The following is a 15,314-nucleotide window of genomic DNA, read 5'->3' on the forward strand; positions in this document are numbered from 1 at the left end:
GCTCTGGGTTAGGGTGCAGCTAAGCACACACCCTTTGCTTCTTGACTGGCTAGGCCCCTCTCCTCTGCCCCCAGAGAGTGGGCTCCCTGAGGGCAGATCTGACCATGCCCCGCCCCCCTGCACAGAGTAGGGCTTTAGCATCTTCTCCGTTAATGTACTTACACAGTGCTTTGTAAACTGTGAAGCGCTATGTAAATGTCAGGAAATGCCCAGTACACAGTCGCTATCCTTAACTTCACAAGCACCTATGGAGCACTGACTGCAGGCCCGGGGGATGACTCAAACAGCCGTGGTTTGGGATGACCAAAAGCAGACAGGAGAGCTGCAAGGCCCAGGGGCCCACCAGCCCCGTCCCTTCATGGAGGGGCTGGGGGCGGGTGCTGGTGCAGAAGTGGGAAACAGGCCTAGTCTGCGGTCTTAACACCTCAACACTGCTCCTTTTTTCTTTTAACTACCATGTACTGCGCAACTATCAGCATCAGACCCCGTGCTAAGAGACTTCCAAGCACGATCTCATTACACGTTCACAATTGTCCCGAGGTAGGGATTCCTAGGCCACCATTTACGGGAGAGGAAACTGAGGCCTAGCCTGGCAAATGGACTTGAACTCAGGCCTGATTGGCTCCTGAGCAGGAGCTTTTAAACACCACTCCATACTGCCTCTGGGTGACTGTATTCAACCAGGGGTAAGGAACAGGGACCACTGGGGGGCTCCTTCCCATCGGAGAGCAGTCATTGCTGAGGGTTAAAGACACAAAGCTTCACTGTCAGCCAAGTCCAGCCCCTTGGGAGCCTGATCAAAGGCCCACCACAGAGTCCTCTGGGATGAGTACCGCTGGGGGTGAAGTGGGGACTTGCAGTCCCTCCTTCCAGCTTCCCTTGGCGGAGCTCCGTAGGCTGGACTGGATTCTGCAGGACCCGGGCGCCCTCTGCTGGTCACACTAGGGCACTACAGCCATGCCTGCCACTCCCAAACCCCACCCGCATCAGCCTCGCTCTCCAGGGGCCAAACTCCAGCGCTGCCTCCCTCTTCTCCCAAGAGTGGCACCAGACTCCACTATCTTTCAAAGGTCACTCCCCCAGGAGGCACCCCAGATTTCTCACCCTGGTCACCCACCACCCAGTCAGCTGCTGGCCTGGGGTGTGGCTCACAGTTGGCTCCATAAGCATGCGTGGAATGGAAGCTATTCTGGCTTTCCTGTTGCCTTCTGCACCACGGCGGCAGCGGAGCAGCGGGAAGGGCAAGGGGCTGGGGCTGGCATTCCAGTCCCCACTACTTGCTGTGTGACCTCAGTCAAGTGACAGACGGTGCTGAGGGTTAAATAGTGAAGATGACGCCCTGGGGCACACACGCTGCCTGCTGCCCTGGCTTGGGGTGGACCCCCTTTCCATTGGGCTGCGCACATTTCCAGCCTGCGTGCGACTCCAGGGTTGGGCCCTAGGGGACAGCTGGCCCTCCGCTGGCACTGCTGACATCTCTGCAAAGACTGCTCCAGGAAGCTTTCCTAGACTCTACCCAGCTGGTTAGGCAGCCCTGCTCTGCCTTGCACAGCACCCCTGCCAAACCCCTGGGAAAATGCACCCCTGGCAGAAGGAACAGCATGGGCAAGGGTCTGGAGATGGGACCCTGTGCTGGGTTAGGGTTTCCTCCCTCAACGGCTCTGAACAGCCCTTTCCTCATACTGGCTCCCTTTAGCTCTCTGAATCCTAACTGATCATTCCCTTGTCACAGAGAAGACAAAGTCACTTGCCCAAGGCCACAAGCTCATTAAGTGACACAGCTGGTTTAGACTCTCAAGATCATGCTGTTAAAACACCCTGCCAGGCTCAGGTGGGAACTGCCCCCCATCTAAGATAACCTGCTATATCCCTCAGTCCAAATGAACGAATGAATGGAGGAGTGAGTGAATGGGGCAGGACTTGGGGCCTGAGCAGGCTGGGGTGAGCTCAGGTGGCATGCACACAGGCAGGGGGAGGAAGGCAGAGTTTATTGGCCCCTGAGCACCCCCCACCCCTTTCTCCTTTCATAGCCAGGCCAGGACGGAGATGGAGGAGGTGACAAGGACAGACCCACAAAGACGGAAAGGCCCCGCCTGAGGGACAGCCAGGCAGGCACCCAGAGAGGAGGATGAGAGGGGTGCCCCGTCCAGGCCGCCTGCTACAGGCAGGCACCGGCAGGGCTGAGGACGCTTGAGTGGCTCCAGGGCCTGGATCCTATTTGGACACCTGATCAATGGCCACCGCTGCCCCCGCCCACTCTGCTGGCTTCCTGAGTCTGGGGGCTTCTGCCCTGGTCCCATTTACAAGCTGCCTGTTCTCTGGAGAGTGCTTGGTGACCGTCCACCTCCCCTGTCCTGCCCTAAGACATCATCCTGAGGGGCCCAGAGGCCCCCTGAAGACACAACATGGAGATGAGGCTTTCACAGAAAGCCTCGCGGGGAGGGGGAGGCAGCAGTGAGTCCCTTGGCAGTTTTGAGGGGTGGGGGCTGGCATCTCGGGGCTGTGAGGCCAGGCCCTTCTTGCTTTGGTCTGGCTTTGCCCAGGAGCCCTCTGGGGTGGGAGCTGGTGCTCTGGGTCCAGCATCCGGTGACCCTCAGAGGGACTCGGGGCAAATCACAGCTTCTCCTCGCCTGCCTGGATGCGAGTGTAGGCCTCTTGGTCCAGAGGGACATAGCGGCCCTTCCGGACATCCAGGTAGAACAGTGGGTCTTTCACAACTGTTGGGTCAAAGCCCTCCTTCCGCAGGTCTGTCTTCTGTACCTTGAAGGTCCCTGAGGGAGAGAGAAGACAAGGGGGAAGAAAGGTCAGAGGGTGCAGGGCAGGGGCCCGAGCTCTCGGCACCCGCCCTCCCGCCAGGGTTGAGGAGGGCTGCAGAGGACACCGGAATGGGGAGGCGTGGGAGGAGGGGCACAGCCCTCTACAGTTTGCAAAGGCTCCATCCATTACATTATGTATCACTCCTCAGAGCAGCCCCGGCAAAGGGGTAGGGGCTGAGTTACCCACCCCTTTTTGCAGACAGGGAAACGGAGACCCAAAGAGAAGCTATTCGTTCAGGGCCACATGCTGAGCGACAGCAGGGTGAGGACCAGAACGCAGGTCTTCCCTGATGGCTCCCTTTCATCTGAGCACCTCCCAGGTACAGACGTGATCTCATGCAATCTGCACATCAACCCCAGGGGCAGGTGTGCAACCATATGCTATGGATTCTAAGATGCACAAGATTTCAGATTTCAGCATCTCTGAAATAGCTCAATTAGTGTTTTTTCCCCCTTAACAGTATGTAATATAAATTATGCATCTTTCAATCAACGGTCTTAGCCTCTCTATACAGATGAGAAGACTGATGCTCAGAGGCACATATCTCAGCCAATGTCACACAGCTCGTAGGCAGTGGAGCTGGGATTTGAACCCAGGTGTGATAGATGCCAGAAATGGCTACAGCTTCTCCCCAAGTATTCCTCTGCCGCGGGACTGGTCACTTCTCCCAGCAAGAGATGGAGTCTTTCTCAACGGCTACCTGAATCCAGACTGGCCTTACAACTGGCTCTGACTCAGAGAATGCAGAAGAGGCCATGTTGTGGGTGGTCTAGGCCTCAAGGGGCCTTGCAGCTTCCATCCCCACCCTCTCGGGGTGCCCTGAGACCAGTCTAGCCTCTGAAGGAGGAGAAACCACATGGAACAGAGCAGAACCACCCCAGGAAGGGCCGCGTAGACCGGCGCTAAGTGGGTAGTCACTGGCCATATGTGGCTATGCAAATTTAATTAAAATGAAACGAAATTTAAAATTCAGTTTCCGCGTCACACTGGTCCCATTTCAAGTGCTCAACAGCTGCCTGGGGCTGGTAGCTGCCGTGATGGAGAGCGCAGAGCGCAGACAGAGCACGCTGCCATCACCACCGTTCTGTGGACATCACTGCAGAGCTAACCAGCCGGAAGCCCCACGTGAGGGAGGCCCTTACACCCGATGGCACTATTTGACCCTCGATGGGGCCAACAGAAGAACACTCAGCTGAACTAACCCCAAACTGCTGACCCACAAATTGCGAGCAAATAAAATGGCTGTTTTGAGCCCTAAGTAAGTTTGGGGGTGTTCTGCAGCAAAGCTTGTCTGAAGCCTGAGGTCTGACAGCAACCTGTCCCTCCTGGACACGAAGTCACAGCGGCTGCCCAGTCCTCAGGAAGCTCGCAGTCTTGGTCCTGAGCACAGTACCAGTGTCCGCGACCGACCCTCCCCAGAGCTTCAGGTGTGCCCAGGGGCCACGTTAGTCAGGGAAGGCCTTCCATCCAGGCAGGGCTGACACGATGACGCCCTGGGGGTGGCCGGGCTGAGCAGCCAGGGAGAGGTCGAGCAGTGGGGAAAGCCAGGACAGGCAGCAAGGGCTGAGGAGAGTGGAGGGGAGGTCGGGGCATGAGCCTCAGAGCTTCCTGCCCAGAGAAGCTCCCGAGAGGACCGACAGACAGAAGGATGGCACCACCCCGCCGTGTGCCGGTGGACCCACTGCTCGCCCCTTCCCCTGGGCCACCTGCAGCCTCCCCCAGCCTCCACACAGGACACGAATCTGACCAGGTCACTACCTTGCTCAAACACTTCTGTGGTTCCCTACTGCCCCCAGTATAGTCCAAGCCCACCTCCCCGGCCCACAAGGCCCCTGCCGCCCTTGCCATCCTGCCTCATGCCGCTGCCCACCCCTCACTGCTCCAGCTTCGGGGGCCTCCTTTCATTCCTCTAGCAGCCAAGCGCCTCCCTGCCTCAGGGACTCCGCAGTGGCTGTTCCCAGAGCCCGGAAGGCCTCCCACCCCCACGAAGTCCTCCCTCCCTCCCTCTCTCTCTCAGGTCTCCGCTGAAACTGCACCTCCTCAGGGGAGCCTCCCAGTCACCCCCAACCCCCTCATTCACTTTCCTGTCCGTTTGATCTGCATTCCATTCTTTTGTGTGTGTGTGTGGTACGTGGGCCTCTCACTGTTGGGGCCTCTCCCGTTGCGGAGCACAGGCTCCGGACGCGCAGGCTCAGCGGCCATGGCTCACGGGCCCAGCCGCTCCGCGGCATGTGGGATCTTCCCGGACCGGGGCACGAACCCGTGTCCCCTGCATCGGCAGGCGGACTCTCAACTACTGTGCCTCCAGGGAAGCCCTGCATTCCATTCTTTGTCTTTGGAATTCCTTATCCTGTGGCTGCCTCCCCTGCTGCTCTAGAAGCTCCCAGAAGGCACAGGTCCTGCCGGAATTTGTCACCTATACCCCCAGGGCCTAGCACAGTGCCTGGAGCAGACTAGACACTCAGTCGGTATTTGTCCCACTGAGAACGGATGCACCCTCTCTCCCTGAAGCCTGGGTCTGCTCACAGGTAGGTCAGGTTACCAACCACTTGGCAAGGCTGTGGGTGAAGGGAAAACGACAGGCACCCCGGCCTCTCAGAAGGACCCAGGAAGGGGCCTTGGCCTGGCACCTACGAGTTGGAGCTGGGGTCCGGGGTGGGGACAGACCTGTTTTGTGCAGCTCAGGCAGGAAGCGCAGGAAGATGGGGCGGGCGTACAGGGGCAGCTCCTTCTCCAGGAGCTGGGCTAAGCGCTCCAGGTCACAGCTGCTGGAGGGGCTGGCCACAGCGGCCATGCCGGCCCGGCCCTCAGTTCCTGGGGGTGGCAGAGTGGACAGTGAGCGGCTGGCGATGGCCCCTGCGGCCCCTCCGCACACACGCCCGGCACTTCCCGCCTCCCCGGGTACCTGGCACCTCGACGCCATACACGGCCACGTCGGCCATGGCCAGCAGGCGGCTGAGCGCGCCCTCCACCTCTGTGGTGGACACGTTCTCGCCTTTCCAGCGGAAGGTGTCCCCCGTGCGGTCCCGGAAGTACAGGTAGCCCAGCTCGTCCATTACCAGCACGTCACCTAGAGGGGAGCTGGGTGAGCTGCGGCCCGGCAGGTCCCGGGGAGGTGCTCTCGGAGGGTGGTGAAAGGCCCCTTCCTCCTCCCCTTTCCCCGAGGGGCGGCAAAGGCCTAGGGAGAGGTGCCCACCCACCGGTGAGGTAGGCCTGGTCCCCCTTCTTGAAGACATCCTTGGCGATCTTCTTGTTGTTGGCGCCCTGGTTGAGGTAGCCGTCGAAGCGCCGCAGGGGGTCCTGCTGGATGATGGCGCCCACCAGCTGGCCCGGCTCACCTGTGGGCAGGGGAGGCGGGGTCAGACCCGCCCTGGGGTCTGTTTCACACTAAGTGGGCCCTGCAGCTGTCCACAGAAACGCCCACTTCTCCCCACCCCACCCCGGGAGCCCCAAGGGCAGGGCGCATCTCGGTAAAGTCTGGTCACTGAACAGATGGATGGAAAGTCGAACAAACAAATGAAAGGGCGGTCAAGCCCTACGTGGAAGGCCTAACCAGAGCCAGCACTCGCCGGGCCCTGGCTCTGCTTAAAGAGCTTTACGTTCTGAACCACATGGACTCCTCAGGACAACCACGTGCAGGTGAGGGGCTCAGGCACAGAGCTGGGGGGCTGAGGCGGCCTGGGCCCAGGGTCCACGACATGGAAGTGCACGAATGGACTGGGTGGATGGGACGGTGACTGGATGCACGGATGAAGAAATAAATGCCTAGTAGCCCTGAGAGAAGAGCTGACTTCTGGCTGCTGACCAGGATGGGGCTCCCTACCCACCGGCCCCATCTCCCTCCTGAGTCAGCCCCTCCCACTCTGACCCCCAACTGCAACCCTAGGGTAGACCTGGCTGGCAGGGAAGGCAAATGCCATCAGGCCCCCGGATCAGCTCCATGGTGTCCTCGTTGACGCGAACCAGCCGGATGGGGTACACGAAAGCCAGGATGCGGCTGTTGAATCCACAGGCCCCCACCTGCAAAGGCCGAGACTCGGGCCCAGGTGTTCCCACCATGGGCCTGAAACTGGACAGTCTGGGGGCTGCGGGGGGCCTCCAGCACCCACACTCCCACAATGGAACTCTGCTCTCCCCTCTGCCACCCATGCCTTCCGTGGTCCATCCGCATCCGCAACCTGGGCCGCACCTGGCCGTCGAAGTTGCCCAGGCTGCAGTTGCACTCAGTGGCCCCGTAAAACTCAGCCACCTGGGCGATGTGGAAGCGGCTACAAAAGTTGGTCCAGATGGACTGCCGGAGGCCGTTGCCGAGCGCCATGCGCACCCGGTGCTGGTTTTCCGCCTCCCGGGGTGGCTGGTTCAGGAGGTAGCGGCAGAGTTCACCAATGTACTGCACGATCTGGGGGTGGACCTGGCGTGAGTCTGGGCCCCTGAGGCTACTCTTACCTCACTGCCCCCCAGCCCCCCAAGCCCCTACCCCTACTAACCCAGGGGCCGGCTCTGCAATCCCTTTCCTCTCTGGGCCTCAGTCTCCCCATCTGAACAATGGGAGTGCTGCCCCAAATAAATGCCTGGCTGCCCTCAGCTGTGAGACAGATGTCCCTGGGTAGACCTGGTGGGAGGGTCACGAGGGGACAGGGATGCTCATCCCCTTCCCCTCTCACTCACTGTGCAGTTGTATTTGATACAATCGTCCCAGAAGCGGGAAGCTGAGAACTTCTTCCGGATCACCACCGTCATGCCATGGAGCAGGCACTGCCCAATTCCCACGATGTTTCCTGAAGGCAGAGGGGTGGGCCTCAGAGGTCAGGTAGACAGGAGACCCTTCCCTCCAGAGTCTCCTCTTATACAGCCCAACCTCCTCAAAGGCTCTTTCCCTTCCTCTCTCCTGTCCTGTCCTTCCAACACTAACTGGTCACATCTCTCTCGCCAGTCAGACACCTTCCATGGCTTCCCAGTGCCTATAGGATTAAGTACACACTCCTTAGACTGTCCCGAGCCTCTGGAGCTGGCCCCAAGCTCCCATACCCATAACGCTACCATTCAGCCAGGGGGCACTGAGCTAGCCCACCTAGCTTCTGCACCTCACATCTGCCTGCCTTGGGTGCACCTCCTCCAGGAAGCCTTCCAGGCCATCACTGGGCTCTTCCCTTGAATTGAGCTCCTGCTCCCTGCCTCTCCCCATACTCAATGCCATTTCTTGTATTAAGAGTCAGGGTAGGGTCCCATCATTCATCCTGCCCCAAACACACACACCCAAACCCTAAGCACCTTGAGGGCAGGAATTACATTTATTCCATCTCTGTCTTTCTAAAAGCTCCTAAGACCAAGCAGCTCCTAAGACTGTGCATACCTGTGGAAGTGACCTGAATGGTCAGACCAGCCCAGGTGCCCTGCGGGACACAGCCACACACACCACTTTTGCTGGTGTGGCCACTTTCATTCAGAGATCAATGCCCACGTCTGTATTTGAACCCAGATTTGACTCCAAAGCTCAAATGTTTCTACAGCAACATGCTGCCTGCCAAGAAGGGTGGGGCTTCCAAGACTCTGGGGGTGCTGGAGGTTGAGTGGACAGGCCTGGGATACCTGCAGAGTGGTAGAGGGGGAGACAGTCGTAGACGATGTCGTCGGGCCGCATGCGGAAGCCGTAGTACACCAGGGCAGCCATGCGGTAATACCTGGGAGGGCAGAGGGCCAAGGGCTCTGTCGGCTGCTGGAAAGGCAGGAGGAGCGGCTCCGAGGCCCCACCATCCCCAGGCCTCCCCCCCAGGGCACCTTCCCCTTACCTGCTGTGCACCACGATGGCAGCTTTGGGCAGCCCTGTGGTGCCTGACGTGTAAATGTAGAAGAGCTTATCTGAAGAAAACAGACACAGGAACGGCCGTGAGAGGGGGCAGCACAGGGCTGGGCACAGAGTCAGGCAGGCGGACATCTGTAGGTGTACGTCACTCAACACCCACTCCCATCACACCTCCTCCAGGAAGCCTACACTGATGACCCCAGGCACCACTCTCTGCTCTAACGCTTGCCCTGCTTCCTTCAACGAACTTTTGCTGATCCCTTGCTCTGTGCCAGGCCCGGGGAGACATCAGTGATGCCTGGGTGGAGCTGAGAGCCAAGTGGGACAGGAAGATGAGGACACGGGTATTTCCAATACTGAGCGCAGAGCGTTGGGAAGCACAGGGCCTGCCAAAGCCCAGCAGCAGCGCTTGACCCAGGCTCCAGGGAGGGGAGGTGGCGCCAGGGAGGGCTTCTCGGAGGAGGTGATGCCTACTGCGTGAGGAGGGTTAGCTGCAGGAAGACAGGTGCAGAGGTAGCTTTTGCATCACTGACCATTTCTGTATTCCCCTACTGCCAGGACCAGGGATTGTCACGTTATGGTTTCTGTGTGAGGTCAGCCCCACCAGGCTGGAGGCTCCAGGAGGTCAGGAATGCCTCTGCACGTTATATAGTAACTATCTCATGTTCTCAGGGTGCATGCAGTATGTCAGCCCTAGGCTTGGCACCAGGCTCAACCAGCCAGAGTCCCACCCTCAAGGAGCTTTACAAAAGCGCCCAGCGGACCATATCCACACATGGCAGAGGTTAACGATAATGACGATGATGACCAGTTACTGAGCACTTCCGGTCATACCCTAGCTTTCCACTGGACCTTTTCCAACCCTCAAACACAGGTTCTGTTGCCATCCCCAATTTTATGGCTCTGGGAACCAAAGCTCAAAGGGCAGCTCAGGTGTTCAGGCTCATACAAGGGAAGCAGTAGAGCTGGGATATGAACTTGGCCCAGGCTCTGAACCCCCAGGCGATGCAGCAAGCCGTGGGCTCCAGAAGGCAGGCTGGAGTGGGCAGGAGGAGAGGTGAGAGGGTCTGGAAGGCTGCCTAGAAGTCGGGGGGAAGCAGCCCAGGGCCAGAGAGGGGATCACAGACCAACAGGGGCCTGCACTGAACAGGTGGTGGGTGACTATGCAAAGGGTCTCGGTCCTGGTCCAAGCGCAGCCCGAACTCAGGCGAGGCAGGCTCCTGGGCTTGTGATCCTGCACATGTCAGGCATCAACGAAGGCTGTTCAAGAACTGCATTTTGTGTGCCTGGCACTTTCACACACATCAGCTCACGCAGCCTTCGTAGTAAGCCCAGGATTACTGTCCTCATTTTCCCGGATGGAAAACGGAGGTGACATGACTCACTCCAGGTCACACAGCAAGTTTACAGAAGAACTCAGGCCTTGAAGCCACTGCTCTGTCCCTGGCCATCTTAGAACCCCCCTGGGGGGGGTGAGGGGCCCACCTACGAAGCCCTTGTTGGGGCGGCTGGGCAGGTGCTTAGGGGCATCTTCTAGCAGGGGGTCCAGGTGCTCCGTGCCGGTGGGCACCGCGCTGGCCTCCCAGGGACCGGTGCAGAAGAGGCTCACGGAGGGGTCCAGGCTGGCACAGATCTCAAGGACAGCTGTGGGGGAAACAAGGTAGATCAGCAAGGCAGGCCAGGACACCCCGTGTTCCCAGGACCTCTGCTTGTGCCGGGGCTGAGCATGTTGTCAGGGGAGTCTGGCTGGTAGGGCAGAGAGATGAGTGAAGCACCTGGGACCTCGTCGGAAGGAAGATGCTGAGAGGAGCAACGGCTCCCGTTAGCTGCTGGCTCACTAAGCTACGGGCTCTTTACATGCATGCTCCTGCTCACACACCCCAGGAAACAGGTACCGATAACAGCCCATTTTACAGATGAGAAAATTGAGGCTCTGAGAATGGGAGGGATTCACTCACAGCTAGAATGTGCTGGAGCTGGGACTCAAAGCCAGCTCTACCTCACACCAAGGCTTACTATGGCCCTACCCACTGTACTATGCTAGTCTACGGGGGACTGGTTAGGAGGGAGGAGTGGGGGGGTCAGAGGCCGGCAGCCCTCCAGTCTCTTCAGAGGGTGGGAACCTTCTCTCAGGCTCTCCTGTGTACTACACATGTCCAGATACTCACCCGCCCTGAGCGCAGGCCAGTCTGGCCCACTGGGCCACAACTCCTCTGGCTTCCTCTTGACCTGTCCAACCCTCTCCCCTCTCCCTGCTGCATCTTTCCTCCTCCCCTTTCAGCATCTTAAGGACCTCTCCTGCCCATTATTCCACAGTCACAGCAGCATGGGGAGAAAGAACAGGGACACCGTGGTCAAGCCCAAGATCAAATCCCGGTTCTGTCACTTAACAGCTGTGTGGCTCTGGGTGAGTGCCTCACGCCACTCTGAACCTCGGTCTCCTCATCTGTAAAGCCAAGATGACAATGTCTACCTCACCAGGCTTAGTGGAGATTAGAGCTGCTTCTGTAAAGCCCCAAACTCAGCACGTGGTCAGTTGCCCAACGCAGCAGCCAATAAACATAAGCTCTGCAGGAGAGCAGGGAACAGATTCTTGTTCCCATTTTATAGATGAGGCCTAGTTAGTCACAAGAACAGTTACCATTATGTCTGAGGGGTCACCTAGCATCGGCCACTTTGTTAATGCTTCAGGTGAAGTGTCTCCCTGAAAACAGCAGGAGGCAGGTGCTATGGTGAGGAGACTGAAGCACAGGGTCTCACTCGGGTCTCCAGCCTACCAGGGGCAGAGCCCAGGCCATCTGACTCCAGGGCTCATGCCCTTAACCGGTGAGCCACACAGACTCTCCCAGGGCTGGAGCGGTGGGGGGGGGGGGGGGGGGGGGGTTGTGGCGGTCCCGTGGGACTCCCTGCCTATCCCCTGCCCCTTCGGGGCTCACCTGGGGCCATCTCGCTGCCAAAGATGAGGGCCCGGGCCTGGGAGGAGGTCAGGCAGTGGCGCAGCGCATCTCGCCGGAGGTTGGTGTTGATGAGTGCCGCCTCCACGCCCAGCTTGGCCATGCCCAGCCACAGGCCCACAAACTCATTGCGGTTCTCCATGAAGAGGGCGACCACGTCGCCCGAGGCCAGGCCCCGTGCCTGCAGGAAGTTGGCCACGCCGCTTGAGTAGTCATCCAGCTGGCAGAAGGTCCAGCGGGTGTCCGTGCCCTCGAAGATCAGGGCCGTCTTGTCCGGGTGGCGCTGGACTGTGGAGGCGAACAAGATGGGCACCGTGCACCGCTCCCGCAGGTAGCGTCGGACCTTGACCTTCACCTTCAGGAGCACTATGCCGCCGCTGGGTGTGGGGCGGGAGAGGGATGAGCAAGGGAGCTGTGACTGCTGGGCCTGGGAGTAGGGGTCTGGAGGCCCTGGTCTGATCACGTGTGACACCCCTTTCCCAGCACCTGTGTGCGGGGCAGCGATACACGCAGCGGCTCACTGATGCTGCACGATAACATCAGGGACCCCATAACAGCAGGGACCCGGGCGATTACTCCCTCCCCGGTACAGAGGAGGAAACTGGTGCCAGGGTTTGCTCTGGGCTTTACGGGTGGAACGTGGCAGTGCTGACATTTGAACCTCAGTCCTGTCCGGCTCCAGAGTTCAACTCCTAGTACCCTCTAAGCTCTGCTCTGAGTCTGCTGCTCTGCTGGGGACTTCCACGACTACAGGGCCCCAAGTCAAAGTCCAAACTCCTCCTCCTGGACCTCCCACACCCCCATATCGTCCCTCTCCCCTTAACTGCCGCAGTGAAAAAGGATGAGTTTGCGATTTGTCCCGTCTCCCTCCCAGTGAGCCCAGCAAGGTCCGCCCTGTTCACCATATTGCCCCCGGGCGCTGCTCAGTGCCAGGCACAGGGTAGATGTTCAATAAGTGTTTGTGGAATCACTTGGCAACATCCTCCTTTCCTGCCCCACCCGTGCCACCTCTGACCCCTGAACCCTCCTGGCCCCCCAGCCTCTGTGCCTTTGCTGATGCCGTGCCCTCTGGCTGGAATCCCCTGCTCCCACTTCCTTGAGGTGACTCTCAAGTACAACTGCTTTTCCTCCAGGAGGCCTCCTCTGATTCCCCAGGGCCCGGGCCGGAAGCCATCTCCCTTTGTTCACGCTCCCATAGCTCTCTGCTGCGACCACCCTTCCCACAGTGGCCACTCAAAACCTCCTTTTGCAATCAACTCAGATTGACAAACGCCGAGCCACCTGTTCTGGGTGTGGGTCAGGGTGCTGGGCACGGGGATACTACCGTGATTAAGACTGCCAGGGTCTCTGCCCGCATGGCACTGCCAGTTTAGGGATTGACTGTGTCCCCTTCTGGTCTCCCTGACCAGTCTAAGCTTGGCACAGGTCTGGGGCTGCCTCATTCCCCTCCCCACCCCAGGCCCCAGAGTCAGCTCAGCGCTTTTCACAGAGAAGGTAGCAGCAGGTGTTCAATGGACCATCCCTGACTTTCTCTGGGAAGCGGGTTCTCCCTGACATGATTCAGGGCCTGCTCTAGAACTCAGTGCCCTCTCAGACTCATGCCAGCTGGAGGACAGGGCCTTCTCCACAGGGTTCTTCTTCACCCTCTCACAAGTTATATAGCATGTTCTTAGGACTCCTTACAGATGTCTCCTCAACACGTCCGGTGTTTGATGTATGTCCCAGGCCCCCAAGTCTGCTCCAGGCTAAAGAGCACCAAGTTAAGGAGATTCCCTGGGAGGAGACTTTGACCTTGGCAATGGAGGTACCACATACTATTGCAAGGGGAAGGGTGTGGAACAGAGACTGCTCCTTTGAGGCCTGGGTGCCCTGTGCTGGTAGAGACCATAGGGTCTGGCCTGGGGAGATTTGGGGGATTAGGAGCCCAGCATAGTGTAGGAAGCCCAGGAAGGGTTATACCAGGTACTCACAAGATATCACGCCTGATGGTCTTGATGAAGACTCGGACGAAGCGCCAGCCACCGGACCCCAGGTAGAGGAACAGCAGGGAGAACCCTACTTGGGTCCAGGGCAGCTTCAGTACCAGCTTGGAGAACAGCAGCAGCCCCACCAGAGATGCCCCAAGCAGCATTGTGGCCTGTGGGCACAGGGCAGTCAGTGGACCCAAATGCCTGGATCCCCTACCTCCTGGCTCGGGCAACCAGGCCACTATCATCTCAAAGGGTTAACCTGTAGTGAGGCCATATTGAGTAGGGTAGCTGAGGACTGGGTCCCTTTCCGGGGCTGTCGGGAAGGGTCAGGCTAGAGGCATGGGACTTGAGGTGAGGAGTTCCAGGGCTGAGAGTCAGAGGCTGGGTTCTAGCCCCTAAGTCCCATCTCTGCTTATGACTCTCTGAATGATCTTGGGCAAGTCCCTTTCCCTTCAGTCCTCAGTCTTAGGACTTCAGTCCTCAGTCTTCCCCTCTGTGCAATGGGTATAATGAGAATTGCTCTCAGAGGCCCTTCCAACCAAAAGAAGACAGTCCACTCTCCTGACATCCAGGATCCCAACCAAAATGCCTTGAAGCGGGTTGAGGCATTGACCTGAGTGCCTCGGGCTCGACTCCCCACCCAGAGACCTACAGAGTTTCTGTGGATGATCAGGCCAAGCCACAACGCCCAAAGGGGCAGCTTCTTGAGAAGGGGCCCTGCTCAGTCCCTGCCCATAGGCCCAGGCAGTGCCATGCCTCTGTTGGCCCACAGAGGGCGATGGAGAAAACAGGTGAGAGCCTGGAGGTGCCTGAGAGGTGACCGCTCAGAGGGGAAAGGTGATTGAGGGAGAGGAAGAGGGGCTTGAAGTCACCCCCGCAAACACACTCAGCAAGCCACTCAGATGAATCTTAGGGGATTGGGGCTTAAGGGGAGAGGAACGGCTGGCAGGGCTGAGATTAGGACTCTTGGACTGTATTCCTGGTGCTCTACAGACTTGCTCAAGGGGCAGCAGATGGGACCGTTTTCCTTCAGGTTCCCCTATTCCTGGGGAGGGGCTGAAGGTCACGTTTATGAGGTAGCCTGAGATTCTCCAAGCCAGGACCACAGGGAACCCTTACACCATCTCCCCCTCCTCCACACGAAAAGCAAAAGCCGGGAGGGGGACCGAACCAGCGCCTCCAACTCCAATGCCAAGGGTCTCCAAGGTCCTCAGACCTCTGGACTCCCAGAGCCCGCCAGGGCAGAAGGCAAGGACCCGTCCCGGAAGGCTGGGGGATGGGACGAGGAGGGAACGGGATGCCCAGATCTCCCGGGCCCCGATCCCGGGTCACTGCGGACCGCCCTGACCCCCAAAAAAGCCAGGGTAGCAGAGCGCCCGGCAAGGAGACAGAACAGCAGGGCGCGCCCCCGACCCCAGACCGGTACCGCCACCTCCCCCGGACTCGGCCGGGCACATTCTCCCGCCCGGGGACCCATTGTCCTAGCCTGTGCTCACCTGGTGTCGGCCCCGCCGCGGAGCACGCAGTCCAGATGCGGCCCGGCTGCTGTAGCAGAGTGGGGAGCGCGGGGAGCATCAGCCGCTTCTGGGCGCGCAGAGCCGAGTCTCAGCAGCGTTTCGCCGGCTCTGCGCCCTGCACGGCCCAGCAGCTCGGCCGGCCCCGCCCGCCCGCGGCGCTCCTCCCTTGCCTGTCTCCCGCCCGCCTCCCGCCCGCCTCCCGCAATCCAAACCTGCTGCGCCTGCCGGCAACGCCGCCTGCCGCGCCTTGCCC

The 15,314-nt window shown here is 59.4% G+C and overlaps 1 protein-coding gene across 1 annotated transcript; it reads right to left on the reverse strand.

Moving 5' to 3' along the window:
- Positions 1-2,418: 2,418 nt before the first annotated feature.
- On the reverse strand, positions 2,419-15,207 carry SLC27A4 (solute carrier family 27 member 4). Its single transcript, XM_082624129.1, has 13 exons — positions 15,041-15,207; positions 13,545-13,711; positions 11,557-11,951; positions 10,106-10,264; positions 8,607-8,676; positions 8,407-8,498; positions 7,486-7,595; positions 7,007-7,216; positions 6,711-6,837; positions 6,018-6,155; positions 5,723-5,887; positions 5,485-5,631; positions 2,419-2,771 (listed from the first exon to the last, which is right to left on the reverse strand). The coding sequence occupies exons 2-13, from the start codon at positions 13,703-13,705 to the stop codon at positions 2,614-2,616; spliced, it is 1,932 nt and encodes a 643-aa protein (XP_082480255.1). The 5' UTR covers positions 13,706-13,711; positions 15,041-15,207; the 3' UTR covers positions 2,419-2,613.
- Between the last annotated feature and the right edge of the window lie 107 nt (positions 15,208-15,314).

The sequence above is a fragment of the Mesoplodon mirus genome (genome assembly GCF_964341445.2).
Source record: "Mesoplodon mirus genome assembly, chromosome: 1".
Lineage (NCBI taxonomy): Eukaryota > Metazoa > Chordata > Mammalia > Artiodactyla > Ziphiidae > Mesoplodon > Mesoplodon mirus.